Raw genomic sequence first — 19109 nt, 5'->3', positions numbered from 1 at the left:
AGTCTGGTATTCTCACAAAGACAGACACATAGATCAGTAACATAAGAGACAGAGAGCCCAGAAATAAACCCAAGCACCTACAGTCAATTAGTCTATGACAAAGGAGGCAGGAATATACAGTGGAGAAAAGACAGTCTTCTCTTTTTTTTAATTTCATTTTATTGGAGTGTACTTGATTTACAATGTTATGTTAGCTTCAGGTGTACAGCAAAGTGATTCAGTTATACATATATTCATTTTTTATATTCTTTTCTTATATAGGTTATCACAGAATATTGAGTAGGGTTCTCTGTGCTATACAGTAGGTCCTCGTTGGTTATCTATCTTATATACAGTAGTGTGTGTATGTTCATCCCAAGCTCCTGATTTATTCCCCCACTCCATGTTTTCCCTCTGGTAATCATGAGTTTGTTTTCAATATCTGTAAATGTGTTTCTGTTTTGTGAATAAGTTCACTTGTATCATTTTTTTCAATTAGATTCCACATATGAGTGATATCATATGATATTTGTCTTTCTTTGACTTACTTCACTTAGTATGATAATCTCTAGGTCAATCCATGTTGCTGCAAATGTCATTCTTTCTTTCTTTTTTATGGCTGAGTAATATTCCATTGTATATTTGTACCATGTCTTCTTTATCCATTCCTCAGTCAATGGACATTTAGGTTGCTTCCATGTCTTGGCTATTGTAAATAGTGAACATTTGGGTGCATGTATCTTTTCAGATTATGGTTTTCTCCAGATATATGCCCAGGTGCGATTGCTGTATCATATGGTAGTTCTATTTTTAGTTTTTTAAGGAACCTCCATACTGTTCTCCATAGTGGTTGTACCAATTTACATTCCCACCAACAGTGTAGGAGGATTCCCTTTTCTCCACACCCTCTCCAGCATTTACTGTTTGTAGACTTTTTTTTTCAATTTATTTTTTGGCTATGTTGGGTCTTCTTTGCTGCGTGCAGACTTTTCTCTCTAGTTGTGGCGAGCAGGGGCCACGCTTTGTTGCAGTGTGTGGGCTTCTCATTGCGGTGGCTTCTCTTGTGGAGCATGGGCTCTAGGCGCGCAGGCTTCAGTAGTTGTGGCTTGCGGGCTCTAGAGCCCTGGCTCAGTAGTTGGCATGGGCTTAGTTGCTCCATCACATGTGGGATACACCAGGACCAGGGATAGAACCTGTGTCCCCTGCATTGGCAGGCAGAGTCTTAACCACTGGGCCACCAGGGAGGTCCTTCTTGTTTGCAGACTTTTTGATGATGGCCATTCTGACCAGTGTGAGGTGATACTTCATAAAGACAGTCTTTTCAACAAGGGGTGCTGGAGAAACTGGAGATCCACATGTTAAACAATGAACGTAGAACATTCCCTCACACCATCTACAAAAATAAGCTCAAAATGGCTTAAAGAGCTAAATGTAAGAATGTAAATGTAATGAAACCATAAAACTCCTAGAAGAAAACATAGGCAAAACACTCTTTGACATAAATTGTAGAAATATTTGCTTGGATCAGTCTCCTAAAGCAAAAGAAATAAAAGCAAAAATAAACAAATGGGACCTAAATAAACTTAAAAGCTTTTACGCAAGGGAAACCATAAACAAAACAAAAAGACAGTTTACAGAATGGGAGAAAATATTTGTAAATTATGCAAATGACAAGGGGTTAATGTTTAAAATATACAAACAGCTCATACAACTTAATATCAAAAAAAAAAAAATCCCATCAGAAAATGGGCAGAAGACCTAAATAGACATTTCTCTAAAGACATACAGAAGGCTAACAGGCATGTGAAAAGATGCTCAACATTGTTAATTACTAATATTAGAGAAATGCAAATCAAAACCATAATGAGGTATCACCTCACACCTCTCAGAATGGCTATCATCAAATACACAGGAATATACAGTGGAGAAATACACAGTGAAAGAAGTTACAAATAACAAATGTTGGAAAGGATGTGGAGAAAAGGGAACCCTCAGAAACTGTTGGTGGGAATATAAATTGGTGCACTCACTATGGAAAACAGTATGGAGGTCTCCAGAAAACTGAAAATAGAACTACCATATGATCCAGCAATTCCACTCCTGGGTGTATATACGGAAAAGACAAACCCACTAATTCGAAACAGTTATACATGCACCCCAACGTTCATTGCAGCACTATTTACAATAGGCAAGACATGGAAGCAGCCCAAGTGCCCATCAGCAGATGACTGGATTAAGAATATGTGATATAGATATATATATCACATATTCTATATATAAAATGGAATATTACTCAGACATAAAAAAATGAATTCTTCCTTTTGCAGCAAAGTGGATGGACCTAGAGAATATTATGTTTAGTGAAATGAGACAGAGAAAGACAAACACTATATGATATCACTTATATGTGGAATCTAAAAAATAATACAAATGAAAGTATATACAAAACAGAAATAAACTCACAGATATAGGAAATAAATTTGTGGTAACCAAAAGGAAGAGGGAAGAGGGGAGGACAAATTAGGGTCATGGGATTAACAGATACAAACTACTATATATAAAATAGATAAGCAACAAGGTTATGCTGTATAACACAGGGAATTATATCCATTATCTTGTAATAACCTATAATGGAATAGAATCTGCAAAAATACTGAATTACTATGTTGTATACTTCAAACTAACATAATACTGTAAATCTATGCTTCCAAAAAAAGAAGTCCTGATAAATTTTGTCTAGAATTGTCCTTGACATTTTCACCATTAGAAAGAAAAATTAGGGGGACTTCCCTGGTGGTGTAGTGGATAAGATTCCATGTTCCCAATGCAGGGGGTCTGGGTTCGATCCCTGATTAGGGAACTAGATACCACATGCACGATGCAACTAAGAGTTCACATGCCACAACAAAGGAGCCAGCCTGCCACAACTAAGACTGGGCTCAACCAAATAAATAAATATTTTTTTAAAAAAAGAAAGAAAGAAAGAAAAATTAGGGTCAATCCTTCTAAATTTCTATTTGAATATTCAAATTTGTACTTCAATAAAGGGTACTGCTTTTGAACCCCAGAATATTGCCAGAAATCCATTTTTACTTTATATTTCAAGAGATAATGAAGGGTTTCCATGACCAATTTAGTTGGACACATCTGCACTGCTTTCTTAAGCAGAACAATCTTCTTAACCTGTTAGAGGAGTTCCTGTCTATCTGGTCCTATCAATGGCTACGAGCCTCAGAAATCAAATCTTCAGACTTTCTATTTGACCCTGTAGGTATGGAAGCATGGTTCCTGGACTTAAGGATGGAACTGAAGTTCAAACAAAACACAAAGGATCTATGTTACCATCCGGGTAAAAGGAGGAGACTAGATGTAGCATTTGGATCACTTGGGAAAGACTGGAGGAGTACCCACTGGGTTAGTCTTTCATGGTTGCCCTGGGCCATACGGCCTCCCTAGGAGACATTTGAAACAGTTGGGGTGTGTTGATATTGAGCCAAGCAAAGGGGAGGGTCTACAGACATTTGTGTGGAAGGAGGCCAGGGTTGCTAAACTCAATGCATGGGACAATTGTCTCACCCAAATGCTAATAGCACCTCTGTTGAAAAGCAGATGGTCCTCTCCCTGTGTCTCCTCATCCACATTTAGCTTAATCACCTCTGCTCTCCAGTTCCCAAAATACCCACTGTTTTCAGCATAAAAGTATATGTAAGGCATAGGTTTTTGTGCTCCAGGTGAAGAAGGTACTACCTCAAACAATGCATGTGGTAGCTTAGCTAACTAGTGTGTAATGATTGGCACTGTCTGCAAAGCTACATTAAAACCAAGGGAGAGGGACTTCCCTGGTGGCACAGCAGTTGAGAATCCTCCTGCCAACACAGGGGACACAGGTTCGAGCCCTGGTCCGGGAAGATCCCTCATGCCGCGGAGCAACTAAGCCTGTGCGCCACAACTACATAGCCTGCGCTCTGGAGCCCGCAAGCCACAACTACTGAGCCTGCAAGCCACAACTACTGAAGCCTGAGCTCCTAGAGACCATGCTCCGCAACAAAAGAAGCCACTGCAGTGAGAAGCCCACATGCAGCAACCAAGATTAGCCCCCACTCGCCACAACTATAGAAAGCCCGTGCAGAGCAACGAAGACCCAATGCAGCCAAAAATAAAATAAATATAATAAATAAATTTATTTTTAAAAAAAGACAGCAGGCTTTGTTCTGATGGCCGTTAAAAAAAAAACCAAGGGAGACCCTAAATTCTAAAAAATATTGTTATTCCTCTCCCCCATGTAATTTGAATGACACAGCCATAACATAAGAAAGTTCTGATTTTTCATCTAGTGACTACTTTGATGTTTTTTTTTTTTGGTACGTGGGCCTCTCACTGTTGTGGCTTCTCCCGTTGCGGAGCACAGGCTCTGGACGCGCAGTCTCAGTGGCCATGGCTCACGGGCCCAGCCGCTCCGCGGCATGTGGGATCCTCCCAGACTGGGGCACGAACCCGTGTCCCCTGCACCGGCAGGCAGACCCTCAACCACTGCGCCACCAGGGAAGCCCTGATGTTTTTTATAAATATCAAATACTTCTACATTTATTCTCATTTCTTTTGCCTATCTATTGCTGCTTGTTGGATGAAAATTTAAAAGAACTCTTCATTCTGAATTTAGTTATGAAATAGGGTGTTGATGGTTCAAAGTGATGGGAAAGCAAGCTACTTGCTGCGTCCTAGGTCTCTTGCTGAATTCCAGTTCCGGCTCCATCACTCACTAGCTAGATGCCTTTGGGTAAGGTACTTAATATCCATTTGTCTGTAAAATGGGAATAATGGAATGTGGCTAACGGTTGGTAAGGATTAAATGAAAATGTATGTGGCTGGTATATAATAAGTGCTCAGTATATTTTAGCTATTAATGGTGTTACCATTCTATCTTCTTCTACTCCTGCCATTCTTCAATGTTCATTCAAACACCTTTGAATGCCTACAGTGTGCTAGACCCTGTGCTAGATCCTGAGGAAATAAAGATAGAAGATAACTCTGGGGCTTCCCTGGAGGTCCAGAGGTCAAGAGTCTGCGCTTCAAATTCAGGGGGCGTGGTTTCGATCCCTGGTGGGAGGAACTATGGTCCCACGTGCTGCGCAGCACAGCGCAGCCAAAAGTTTTTTTTAAAAAGGAAAGAAGATAGTGTCATGTTACTTAAGAGAAAAAAGGCTACATAGGCTATAGTGGGGAGGGGGCAAAAATGTTCAATTCTGAAGGCTGGGAAATGTCTATGGAATTTCTTTAAAAACAATATTGTCACTGACTTTCTTAGAGTATTTTCACCTAATTCAAAAGCAACAGCTCTCATCCAGATGTGCAATGCATAGTACATAAAATAAGGTTTTAGGAAATGTTGGCAGTACTTCTGGAAAGACCATATTGCCTGATAATTCTTTTCTGAACCATTAATTATAAGATACATCCCAATAAGAAAAAAAGTTGGCCAAAAGCAGTGGTAAGATACCACTGATTGTATCGATGCATTCTGATTTTAGAAATGTTAAAGTATGAAAAAAGAATGTGGAATCAATTGAAATATAGTACAGTAGTGTTATATTTCGAGACCCCCAGTGGCTGCCTGAAATCACAGATAGTACTGAACCTTATATATATATACTATGCTTTTTCCTACACATGTGCATACATACTTATGATAAAGTTTATAAATTAGGCACAGTAAGAAATTAACAATAAAACAGAACAATTATAACACTGTATTAAAAGTTATGTGAATGTGGTGTCTCTCCCTTTCTCAGAATATCTTTTTTTTTTTTTAGAAAGAAAGGCATGCCTTATTTTAATTAATTAATTAATTAATTTTTGGCTGTGTTGGGTCTTCGTTGCTGCGCATGGGCTTTCTCTAGTTGCGGAGAGCGGGGGCTACTCTTCGTTGCGGTGCACGGGCTTCTCATTGTGGTGCCTTCTCTTGCTGCGGAGCACAGGCTTTAGGCGTGGGGTTTCACTAGTTGTGGCACACGGGCCCAGTAGTTGTGGCTCGCGGTCTCTAGGGCGCAGGCTCGGTAGTTGTGGTGCACGGGCTTAGTTGCTCCGCGGCATGTGGGATCTTCCCGCACCAGGGATCGAACCGTGTTCCCTGTATTGACAGGCAGATTCTTAACCACTGTGCCACCATGGAAGTCCCCAGAATATCTTACTGCACAAATTTAATGCCTTTCCATTTTAACTAAGCATTTCTCATGCACTGTGGCTGTAACTTTTGCAGTTCAAGGTGCAATAGCAAAACTGGCACAAATTTTTCTCTCTCCACCATTTCAGATAGATTTGTTCTTACCGTAGATCTTAACAAACTCAGCATATGATTTTTTTCTTTCCTCACTAGGAGCTTTCACCTTTTCGCTTAAAGGAAGCGCTTTACAGTTTTTCTTTGGCATACCCCGATTGCCAGCATCACTACTCTTGCGCTTTGGGGCCATTAAGTAAACTAAGGGACACTTGTATACAAGCACTGTGACACCTTGACAGTCAATCTGATATATCTGATGAGATGGCTACTAAGTGACTAATGGTTAGGATACACTGGACAGAGGGATGATTCTCATCCCTGGGCAGGATGGAGCAGGACAGTGAGAGATTCCATCATGCTACTCAGAATGGCAGCAAGGCAGCAATTTAAAACATGAGGTGTTTTTTTTTTGTTTGTTTTTTTGGGTTTTTTTTTTTTTTTTTCGGTACGCGGACCTCTCACTGTTGTGGCTTCTCCCGTTGCGGAGCACAGGCTCCGGACGCGCAGGCTCAGCGGCCATGGCTCACGGGCCCAGCTGCTCCGCGGCATGTGGGATCTTCCCGGACCGGGGCAGGAACCCGTGTCTCCTGCATCGGAAGGCGGACTCTCAACCACTGCGCCACCAGGGAAGCCCTGAATTTTATTTTTTATACAGCAGGTTCTTATTAGTTATCTTTTTTATACATATTAGTGTATATATGTCAATCCCAATCTCCTAATTCATCCCACCACCACCCCCCAAAACTTCTGAATCGCTTGTTTCTGAATTTCCCATTTAATATTTTTGGACCACGGTTGGCTCTGGGTACCTGAAACCTCAGAAAGCGAAATCAAGGGTAAGGAGAGACTGCTGTACTGTATATGTCGATGCGGGCATGTGTATTTGGGAACTAGTTCAGGCTCTTAGCATTGAATACCTAGTAAACTGATGTCTCCGGTCTCTTTGTCTACTTCCCATTACAAATCCATCCTGTACAATACCCTTTCCACTTTCTCATTTATCCACTCAAAAATTGAATGTTTCCTCTATTCTTATAAAACCAAATTCAAATCTGTTGACATGGCACTTTTAACCTTGTTTTTCACAATCTCCTACCTCTGGACTCTCAACTCTCTATACTCTGCACCCCCTTACCGCTCAACCCCTACCCCTCTCAGTTTTAACCTACCCAAACCCTGTCCAAAGATTTTTATCCCTTTTTTGGAATGTCTATTGTCTTTATCAATTCTATTAATTATCTACTGCCATTTATTGTCCATTGATTTCTCAACTGTTTATCTCCCAACTGAAGTACAATTTCTTTTAAGAAATTCTTTATATAAGACTGCATTTATGACAGTCCTTAACTCATACAACCAAACTCATGTATTAATGTGCTCTTGTGTCAATAGTTTCAGGTGATTATATAATTGTAAAATATTCAATAATCCTTGTTAGTAACTATGCTTACAAATTAAAGAAAAAAAATAACAAGTACCAAAAGGAGCAGGTTAACCTGTAACTACATAATTTGTAAGTTTAATGCTTATAACAAAAACATTTCATATCCATTGAATATTTGTTAATGAGCCTTTGTATTGTTACCCTTTCAATTTCGATGGCAATTTTTACCTACATTTGTTTTCTTCCACACCACTGTCCTGTAACCTGGTCACCCCGCACACTAGGAACACATGTTAAGCTGAAATTTCCCTTTCAGTGACTGAAGTCCTACTCTCTTCTACATAACCCAGCTTAGCACAGAAGGGGAGGCCATATGCACAGAACAATGAACTAGATATTAAAATTAGTTTATTTTTCTACTTAACTTTTAATAAATGAGAAGAAACACAGTAGTCTGTCTCATAAAGAACATTTATAATACATAACAATCCATAAAGCCTCATGGTGAGGTAGGAACAGCTTTGGAAACAACGCACAGTCAGAAAACATACAAAAGTTAGGTAAAATGTTGCAGCACTAAAGACATTTTATCTGCATCTGCATTTCATGAGATGATAATTGCATTTAACTGTGCCACATCTGGCCCAAAGGACACCCTATGGCAGACACAGAACAACACAACATGTAAGTTTCATAAAGAATCACAGAATACACTGATACACTTCATTGTGCTGTTTCAAGGCAGAACCATAACATGGCAATTTTTTGTGTCTTTTTATATATAACCACATATTAATTGTATGTTACATTCCCTTCAGCATCTTTTTGCCAAAGACACTAAACCACAAAGTTTTTGGTTTAAAAGTTTAAATTGAATGACATACAAAAAGCTCTTGTGCCAGTGAAAATGACTGCTAAGTATTCCAGAGCTTGTTAGTAAAACTAAATAGCATTGTCACATAATATTGGTAGAGCTACATCAAAATAGTGCTGTTACAATTCCCATTTCAGATGGTCCAACACTGTATGACAGTTTCAATTTAAAAAACGAGAAACCCTCCACCTTCCCAAGAGTTTTAACACTGTTTTATGACTTAAATGAAACTCTATTAAAATAAATATTTCTATATGGTAGGATTCTTCTCCTTATTTGCGTATGTATGAACATCTTAGGACAGCAGGTAAATGACATTTCATCAAATGATATCTGCTTAAAAACAGTAAAAAGCTTCAACTCAATACCAGTTAGCCTACTAAATACTTCACATTAGATTCCATAGGACTTTTCCCTCAAAACTTTCAAAAATTCAAAATTAACTGAGGATGTTACCAAGATACAAACATATTAACATAGTCTTCTACCTGTTGTGATTTTCCAAGGTGCTCTTGATGGAAATCTTTCCTGTTCAAATTACACACCTTATTCAAATATATTGTTTTCTAAAATGTTAAAATACATACAGCAAAGCGTTTGTGAGTTTTTGACTATTCTTTTAGGTTCTAGTCCATACTTTTATAGCGCAGATGCTCTTCAAAAAGAAACCTTATTAAAAAATCATATAAACTAAAATGTGACAATGGAGAATTAAATCTCTCGTCACTAAGGCGGCATTTGTTGGAAAAAATGTCTGGGTTGATTTTAATTCAGGCACATGTAGCACCTCCTTACTAAATTGAGACAACAGACACATTTCTAAACACATATTCTAAATACACTGATCTTGCTCAAATATAAAAGAGCCAGCAGGCGAGATGCACCTCCTAAAACTGATGCAGTGTTATAAAACAGCATTTAAATATTGGGTTTAAGTCTCCTAATAATTCATGGTATTTCCCTCATTTTCTTGCAGGAAGGAATAAGCTATTTTGGAAAAGACACTTAAATCCCACAATATTTAAATATAAAAGCATTTTTAAAAAAGATAATGCTAATATAGCTAAAAATGGGTTAGAAAGTGCATTGTAAAGAAATAAATAATTCTCTGCTAAAACAAAAGGTGAGTCAGTGCCCACTGATTTTGCTATTATGACAAAAGTCCTTTGAAAAAAGAGAATCCTATGGTACCACTTTGTTACATATGAGCTACTTAAAATTATCAAAAGTGAAATAACTGAAATCTGAAGGCTGTTACTTTCAAAGCACTTATGAAAAAAAAAAAAGCCCTTGTCCCATGCTTATACACCATTTAAAAAAATCCTTTCAGTCGATGTCTTATGCATTACACAACCTTTAAGAAATAGACCCAACAGAGCACTGTAAAGAAAACCTCATTGAATGTAATATATTTTACCAGTTATCCTTTTGTATCATTACTGACATGTTTCTATAACATAAACTCTTTCGAGATCTTCAAAAAATGGTTTTGTAAAGTGTTAAATCAGGAATGTACATGATACAGTTTGAAGCTTTCTCTTGTTCACCCATGAGATTCCCCAATTTCATGTTTAAAAAAAATGTTTGCAAAATTCAAAGTAACTACCAGTTTAGGAATTGAAATACACAATATCAGAGAAAAGTATTAAATGATAAAGATGTATTGCAAATTGGCAGGTTATGGTTTTGGCCCATGATAGCAAATGTGAACTTACAAACTGTGTTCCTAAAATTACCTCATTCTCACTGGAAAAATCGGGTGTTCTTAAATAGGCCCATTGCCAGCAATAGGCTTACACTAGGAAAAAAACACACCATCTACCACAAAAGATCATCCCTTTAAAAAGTTAACTGTCAAATGCCACCATTTTCATCTTAAGACCCATTAGATAATGAATTATTTCAAATCCCAAAAGGTAGCCATCCCAAAAGTAGTCAGCTATAAAAGTTACTAAAGTAGTCAGGATACCTCGTTTCTAGAAAAATAGAGCTATACATGATAACTGATATTAATATCCATCCTTTTGAGGACAAAAATCTAGTTTCTTCACAAAGCATAACCCCTCCCTATCAAGAAAAATATAACTTAAATACCCTTAAATAATATTTGTGTATGGATTTGGAATCCATACCAACAATGAAATAGCTAAAAACAATTTCCTGTGTAGATATTATGGCATCTTGCAAAATAAGCTACTATTGGAAGATCTGAGCAATGTCAAGACAGAATGACTTATAGAATCTCAATTATTAATTGTGCCTTAACTAACTTTGCTTTTTGAGAATTTAATATCCAAACTGCATTAACCTTCAGATTCCTTTTTTCTCACAAGTCAGTGGCTCTTGGCAGAGCACAGGCGTTGCTGGTTGGGCTCAAAAAGCTCTGTTGAATCCGTTCATGATTGGTCACTGTGAAATGACTAGCTCTGAAGTTATTTTTAAAACCCACAATTTAAAAGATTAGATTAATAAGCTTTCATTTAACATGTAGTTATTAAATTTAATGTCCTTAAAAATATTTACTGTATATATTTTATGAGTAAACTTTCAACTCAATGTTCCCAATGCCAATCTTTCAAAGAAAGTAATGCTGGTGAACATGTCCATGTTTTAGACGTTTTTTTTTTTAAAAAAAAAAAAAAAGGTTAAAATTCTCAGAATAATTTAGAAATGTAGTCTGCATATTAACATACAAGAATCTAAATATTTAATTTGGTAAACTTTCTTCCCTGCTCTTACTCCCCATATGCCCTATTATATGTACACTACAGTTCAATTTGTTAATTATTTCACTATTTGTTAGAATAATACTCAGCAATATAAGATACAGAATAGTAACTGATCTTCAGTATCATAAATACCCCCATGTGAAGAAAAAAAGGAACTTTTCCTAATAATTTTCGTGAGTCATTCTTAAAATATGTTGCCATTATGCTATGCAATGATCTCAAAGGGCAAGTAAATATTACATGTCAAAATGTCAAAAGAAACAAACCTGTTGATGATTTTTAAAGTTCCAGCATTTATAATTCTAATGAACAAAATATAACACTGGGGGGAAAGAAAAGCAGAGAAATTCCAGTAACAATTTTAATTTATTTATCCCCCTAATTAATTTTTTACCATGGAAAAACTGGAAATCAAATGTCATTATGTTATATAAGGTTTATACTTACTTTAAACAAAAATGTAACATAGTGTTAAAACTGGCTTTCCAAAACTGTTACAGCATAGCTGTACTCTGCACTAATAATCACAAAGTTGTAATATAGAACTCTGTTAAGCAGTCCCATTATGTTCTTACAAAAATAGAATTAAACTGTGTGACCAGACAAGGACTTCAATTACACTACTTGGCAAACATAGAATTTCAATGGAGTCTTTTTCCTCTTGCAGTTTAAAGCAAAAGTCAAATATCACATCTTTTCCAAGACTCACAAAGATGATTCAGGTTGTTTGTTTGGCATTTTTTTAATCTCTATCACAACAGCAGGGATGTTTTCAACTTTAGTCCTCCTGGGCTGCTTCTCTAGATTGTCACTAAGTTCTAAACAAGAAATGCTAACTGCTGGGGCCTTTTCTGCATCCTTTCCAGATTGGGCTTGTGGCCGTGTCCCACAACATTGCTTCAAAGCACACTGAGTTCTGCAGGCAAGTTCACATGGGACTACACTTGACTTAGAGCCTACACTAGCAAATTCAGGCTGAATGGTAGTAGCATGAATTCCGTGATTATGGAAAACGTCTTTAATGATCTTAGCCACCTGCATGTATGATGTCGGGTCTTCACATTTTATGTGAGCAGTGGCAATGATTCTGCTTCCAGCAAGTTGCCAAACATGTAATTCATGAACTTCCTCAACTCCTTCAACATCTCGAAGTTCTTTTATCAAATTTTTGATATCAATTTGTTTAGGAACAGTTTGGAGAAGAATAAGAGCAGACTCCTTAAGTAATGGATAAGTTGTGTAAAGAAGTATACAAACCATTACAATACAAAGAGTTGGATCTAAATATAGCACCCAGCAAGGACCAGCCTCATAAACTGTTGCATGAGTACTATTAATTAATTCTACAAATGCTTTGCAGGGGTCAGGGGTACATGGGTTCACACACATCTCCCCTTCAGGACAACCTTCCCAAGAAAAGTAAAAGACTAAGGCATTTACTACTACAATCACTGAACCCAAAGCATCTCCAAAGACATGCAGAAAAACTCCACGCATGTTAAGCTGTCCAGCCTTATCATCATCATCTTCCAATTCCACCTGGTCAGGTTCTCTGATAAGATTCCCATTCACTTGTACTTCCATTGCATCACTTCTGGACTTCTCTGGATCTACAAAGAAATAAAAATTCTGTATCAAACACATCTAAAGTGTTTATATAAACATTCTTGCCTAATTCCATTTAAGTGATAGAAGTGAAAATTTTTCATAAAACATAATAAGAAATGTGCTCAGAGTGATTTAATGTAAACTGACATACTGGGAACAAGCCAGGATATAATGGCCAGGGCTAAATTAAGTCATTAAGATGATGTTGCTTCCCCATACTCCTAACCACCCTCCTACCTTCCCACCTCCAAATAAAGTTCACCTTTTCCGTGGGGGTGGGGTCCTGTGAACATTCTCCTATACTTTTCGGCATACACCAAAAAGAAAACAAAATTGAACACTACCACCCAAAATTAAATGCAACCATGGATAAGTCTAACACAAATGGCTGACCTGACGCAGAGGTCTAGTCACTCTTCGTAGTCATTAAGGTGTTAACTTTTAAACTTTTATCATTTATATAAATGATACAGTCTCTTGATAGAAGAAGTTTAGAAACTGACAAATCAACAATATAAACCTATCAGCAATCACAGAAACTTCAGGAAAAGTTGGAACTAAATGATCACTATCTACCCTACTAGCTCCTAAACCAAACGTACGGATCCTTTAAAGGAATTATACACATCAGAGCAGCTTAATATTCTTTGGAATAACACCTGGCAGAGTGGGAGTGAGAGGAAATTCAATTGTTTATTAAACATTTTCAATGTACAACTTGAATTTCATTAACATGATATTCTGCATTCAGGAAAGAGGAAAACTGTCTATGTGGTATCATACAACTAGGTAAATAGATGTAAATGGAAAAAAGTGGAAGGAAATACAACAAATTGTTAACACCATTGAGCTTGGGTAGTAGGGCATTAGGTTGATTCCTTTTCCCGTCTTTCTTTCAACATTCACTTCCCAATTTCCTTCAAGCGCGCTTAATGTTTAGAATGAAAACTATCCATTAAAAATATAAGATGAATAAATTACCATCGCTTTTATTTTAGTACGATTATGAAAAATCCTAAGTGAAATGTTAAACATGCCCATACAGGTTCTAAGTCTAGGATTTTCAGGATTAGGTTTAGATTTTAGAAAATTAACTGAAACATACATTGCTGCTCATGATAGAAACCTTTAACGAGGGTTTTGAGCTCAGGAAAGTCAATCACTAGATAGCCCCGAATACAATATTAAGAAACTTGTTTGAAGGGCATAAGAACTACTTGGGCAGAGCAAGGTTCCTAACAGCCAACAACTAAGGACCAAGTGGGGTTCTCTCCGTTTCCCAATAGGCCCAAGAAATTAGTTTTTGATCCTGCTAACGCCAAAATCAGACAGCCTCTTGAAACGACAGCCTGTAAAGACTGTTAAGTGCGGTTGCGGACCGCAGCGGGCTGACGGTCACCTCCTGACCTTTTGCCCGCTCTCACCACCACGGCGCCCATCTACACTCCCAGACGCGCTCCCCCGGCTCCTGACACCGGGCTGAAAGGGGGGCCGCGTCCTCCGGGCGAGGCGGGGTGTGAGTGCCGGAGCGGGAAGGAGTGGCCAGGTAGGTGGCGCGGCGCGGTCGGCTCGGACACCAGGGGGCGTGCTGGCCATCCTGCCCGGGGCCATCCCGGGGTCTGGGCTCCCCAATGCCAACCACCTGCGGCGGCGACTTTCTCTGCTCACCTGTCCGGTCCAGTTTCAGCCCGTTGGAGTTGCTGCTATTGGCCACCAGGATGTTGGTCTCCTCCTGGTCGGGACCCTGCTCACCTGGGGCCCTGTTGTCGCTACCCCCGGTGCGGGTGCTCTTGCCGCGGCCCCCCTTGGGGAGGCCGTGGCTGTGCCCCCCGTGCGAGTGCCCGTGGCCGGAGTCGTTGCCGAAGCCGCTATGATGGTGGAAGAGGCAGAGCCCCAGCACGTTGACCACCAGCCCCGCCACGCCGACCCCGAGGACCACCAGCGGCTGCTGCATCTCGTGCGGCTCGAGGAAGCGCTCGATGGCCTCCAGCAGGATGGCGAAGCAGAGGCCGGTCAGGAAGATGGCGTTCACCAGAGCCCCCATCACTTCGGCCCGGATCCAGCCGAAGGTGTTCTTCTGGGTGGCGTGGGTCCGCTGGGCGAAGCGCTCGGCCACCAGCGCCACCACCAGCGCCAACACATCCGACAGCATGTGGAAGGAGTCGGACAGCATCGCCAGCGACGAAGTCACCCGGCTCACCACCACCTCCAGGACCATGAACATGAAGGTCAGCATCAGCATGCACAGCAGCCGGCCCCGGTTCCGGCCCCAGCACCCCATGGCTGCGGCTCAGGAGCCCGCCGAGCGCGGCCCGGACACTCGTGAGGCGGCGGCGGCGAGGCGCCGAGGGCCGGCGACCCGGCGACGGATGGAGGGCGGCGCGGGGCTCTCACCGCCCGAGCCGGGCCGCTCGGGAGTCTGCCGTGGGGCCTCGGCGGCCGGACAGGGGCGAGCCCGGGGTCAAGCCGCCGAGCCCCCGCGCCTGCGGGCGTCCCCGGCGGGCCGGCGGCGCGCTGCTCCTCAGGCGTCCGTCCTCGGAGCCGGCGTGGAGGCCCGGCTCAGCCCCAGTAGCCCCCACACCTAGAGCGGGCGGCGGCGGCGCGGAGCTGGGGCTCCCCGAGCCCGCGGACCGAGAGCCGGAGCAGGAGAAGGCGAGCGGCGGGGGCGGGCGACCAGCAGCTCCGCGCTGCAAAGGCTCCAAGCATCTGCGGGCTCTCCGCGCAGGTCTTCCCCTCGCTGGTCTCCCTCCGGGGTCGCTCGGACCGAGGAGCCAACGCCTGAAGAGCTAAAGAGGCGGCGGCCACAGCAGCTGCACTCGGCCCGGTATCGGGCGCCTTCTTCGCCCCCCCGCCTTTGCAGACGGTTTACAAAAAAACTTTGCTTTGCACTCGGAACCCCCGTTTTCACACGGACCCGAACGTGACAAGGCCTCGCCGTCCCGCCCACCAGGCCCGGCACGCTTCCCCATTGGCCAGGATCCCCTCACGACAGCTGTCGCGCCCCGCCCATCAGCGCTCACTATTGGATGGAGGCTCGGCGGGGCAGGAGGGGGCGGTGTCACGGCGCCAACAGATGGGGGGCGGGGCCTTTCCCTTCAGGAGCCGGGCGTGGGCTGGGGGCCGCGGCCGGGTGCAGCGATGGACGTCGTGGGGGAGGGAAGGGGGCACGGGCCGCGTGCAGCAGGAGGGGGAGGAACAGGGCGGGGCAGGAGGGGTCCCCCAGGCGTGGCGGGGCTTTTGCTCTGGGGCTGCGGCTTCTCGCAGTCCCCCGCCGGGCAGCAAACAGACTTTGATCCTCCGAGCCGGGTCCACGTGGGGCGGGCCGCGCGGCCACTCTGTGACAGACGGCAGCCTGGGAGGGTCCGGGAGGGGGAGCCCTTGTGTTCGGGGCCCTCGGGTGGGCGCTCCTGTCCGGAGAACCGAGATTAGGCAGACAGACTCGTAAACAAGTGCAGCACGTAACTTGTGACTGCTCAGCACCTAGCTGAAGAGTTAGTTCAGGGCGGTCCTGCGAGGGGATGAACGGAATCTTTGTAAATGTTTCAATAAAGCAAATCACCCCTATCACCACCATCCCCAGGAGAGCTTGTGTGAAGTACGATATTTCTGTCACTGATTATTTAAGGACCATTTAGGGTACAGAAACCTGGGTTCTGGTCCTTGCTTTGCCACTAGCCCGCTGTGTGACTTTGGGCCAGTCAACCGATCTCTCTAGACCTGTTTCTTCATCTATAGGATTGGACAAGAGGAACTCTTAAGATTCCTCCTGACTTTAAAATTCTAAGGCTCTATGACTTAACATTTTATTTATAGGCTAGAAACAGCAGAACCCTGTGTCGGTTGCCATGGGGAAGGGGAGGAGCAGTAAGAATACAGAAGAATGAGCTTCTGTCCAGGTGAAGGTAAAATATAAACATATAAAAATTTAAATTACTATGAAATACTCCTAATTGTGCCAACACTAGTTTAGATTGGATACATATGTGCTGTGCTATGAGTGGAGATTAGCTGATTTGAAAGTGAAGCCTTCCTGCTTCATAAGTGGGGAGATGGCTGGACTCAGAGTGGCCTGAACTGGACTCCCAAAGGCCTCACCACAGCCCCTGAACAGCAGGAAGGACCTGGAATTGCTCTGGACTGCTGGAAGACAAAGGTAGTGCTAGCCAGTGCCTCGGGGTCTGTTAAATAAGGCTTGTTTGGGGGCATGTTTTTTCATTTAAAAAAATATTTTTATTTCTATAAAAGATTTCTCACTTGTGTATGGTGTGTTTCTTATCTCCCCACCCAGACTAGAGAGCCAGATCCTCATCTATTTCTGTTCTTCTGGAATAGAAAGAATGGAGGAAAATTTCTGAGACATTTATTATGGAAGAATTGCTAGGACTTGATTAACGGGATATTGGGAGAGTGAAAGCTGATGAGGAGAATTTAACAAAGATAGTTTTTAACTTGACAAGGAAAATATTGCTTTAAACAGGTGAAGAAGTTGGGAAGGGGGTGCAAGGAGCTGATTTTAAGGGGAAAATACTGGGCCTGTTTTTAAGGTGCTGAATTTGAAGTCTGGATGGTGGCAGCTCTGAGGAATGGGGAGATGGGATTGGGGACTTCCATAATCTCCTCTCCTTTGGTGTAGACAATTGATGTTTGTGTGCTCATGTATGTAAACACAGCTTCAAACCTCCTTCTAACCAGCTGCTCCTATATAGAAATTGGGGAGCCACGTTGGTCAAGATATCCTATGGAAATGGCCAGGAGGCAGTTGGAAGATCATTTTGCCTCCTATTGGGAGGGGCTGTGTCCCTTTATTTAAAAAAATAGATTCCTTTATGGAGTTCCCTTGTGGTCTAGTGGTTAGGATTCAGTGCTTTCACTGCTGTGGCCCGCGTTCAATTCCTGGTCAGGGGAACTGAGATCCCTCAAGCCGCTTGCGGGGTGGCCAAGGCGGGGAAAAAAAGATTCCTCCAAGTGTGAGAGCTTAATGCCCAAAGAGTAATCAATAAGGAGATGTAGAAGGCAAAGATTCTCAGCAAACAAGGTAGCAATCCTTTCAAAAACAAAGTGGACTGAGTTGGGAGATGTTTAGACTCACATAAAAGCAGGCTCTTAGGTTCAATTCAACTCAGTAGTCACTTATGAGAATCTGCTTTGTGCAGCGTCTTTTTTTTTTTTTTCCTCTTGTAAGCCACTTCCCAGACAATGTGCTTTATACTCTCATAACCTAGAAGGGGGGAGGGGTGTCAGAGGTACATTTTCCACGTTGGAAAAAGTCATAATCATGCATTCCAGAAATAGTAATATCATTTATATAACAGCAAAACATTTCAGTCAAATAAACTTTTCTTCCCCCCACCCAGCACAGTGTAGTCAAAATACTTCAGTAGCTTGACTCAAATTTGTCCTTTTTCAGCTGGTCATCCTAGCATAGCGTTAACACAGCCAGAAGGGGGTTAAAATGAAGAGAAACCATACCATTATTCACCACCACCCCTGGAAGTTGTGGCCCCAGGATGAGTAAGATGGCTTGGCTGTTTCTTCCTAATTCTTGAGAACTCTCCTGACAATTTGCTTGGCTTCCAAACTGACTAAACTCAGCATACTTTAAAGATGAGAAAATAATGCTTCTTTTGGAAGAAGACTGCCAGTTTGAGTGAACGTCAAATGTTTAACACAAACTTTGCAATTTCAGAGCCCTCTAAGACCTCTCCCTGCTCTAGCAACGCCAAGCTCCTCCAAATTGGAGCTTCCTAGCTCAAGGATCTAGCCTGCACGTTATCAACCCAAAGTGTAGGTTTAAAAGGATTCCTGTAAAAAACAAACAAAAACTGCTAAGCACAGACACACCTCTGAATCTTGGTTTTTAAAAATCATGAGTGTATGAAGCTGTACCGTCGACAAACAGATGAAGAAAAACATGTGAAAACCAGATTACATCTGACTTTGGTTGATGGCAAATCACTTCTAATGTTCAATCTTGAGGCAGAAATGATGAGGAAATCAGATCTGTTTGTTTTGTTTTGGAATGTATTGAATAATTATTACAAATATAAGCTAAAATCTCTAGCAACAACATGAGGGCCAAGGCTTGAATTTTTAGCTGCTTCCTGAGGGAACAGGCAGTAGAAAAAAGAATAAACAAGTAACAGTGCAGTAATAAAGCCCAGAAACATCACAAAAGGGCTCGGAGGTATAAGGGAAACCATATGAAAGAAAGGGTCAGAGCAGGAAACCCTAATCGGAAGCAAAGGAGAAACAGGAACA

General features: G+C 41.7%; 1 protein-coding gene across 1 annotated transcript; it reads right to left on the bottom strand.

Annotated features, from left to right (window-relative positions):
• Nucleotides 1-8031: 8031 nt before the first annotated feature.
• Nucleotides 8032-15265, bottom strand: SLC30A1 (solute carrier family 30 member 1). Its single transcript, XM_032650693.1, has 2 exons — nt 14520-15265; nt 8032-12853 (listed from the first exon to the last, which is right to left on the bottom strand). The coding sequence occupies exons 1-2, from the start codon at nt 15130-15132 to the stop codon at nt 11949-11951; spliced, it is 1518 nt and encodes a 505-aa protein (XP_032506584.1). The 5' UTR covers nt 15133-15265; the 3' UTR covers nt 8032-11948.
• Between the last annotated feature and the right edge of the window lie 3844 nt (nt 15266-19109).

This window comes from Phocoena sinus, chromosome 1 (assembly GCF_008692025.1).
Source record: "Phocoena sinus isolate mPhoSin1 chromosome 1, mPhoSin1.pri, whole genome shotgun sequence".
NCBI lineage: Eukaryota > Metazoa > Chordata > Mammalia > Artiodactyla > Phocoenidae > Phocoena > Phocoena sinus.
This window is presented reverse-complemented; position numbering and strand designations above follow the sequence as displayed.

Excerpts from the sequence above, each read along its gene's own strand:
- SLC30A1 (XM_032650693.1), bottom strand. The coding sequence starts at position 15,132 with ATGGGGTGCTGGGGCCGGAACCGGGGCCGGCTGCTGTGCATGCTGATG. Across the intron at positions 12,854-14,519 it reads GCTGAAACTGGACCGGACAG|ATCCAGAGAAGTCCAGAAGT; the intron begins GTGAGCAGAGAA and ends ATTTCTTTGTAG.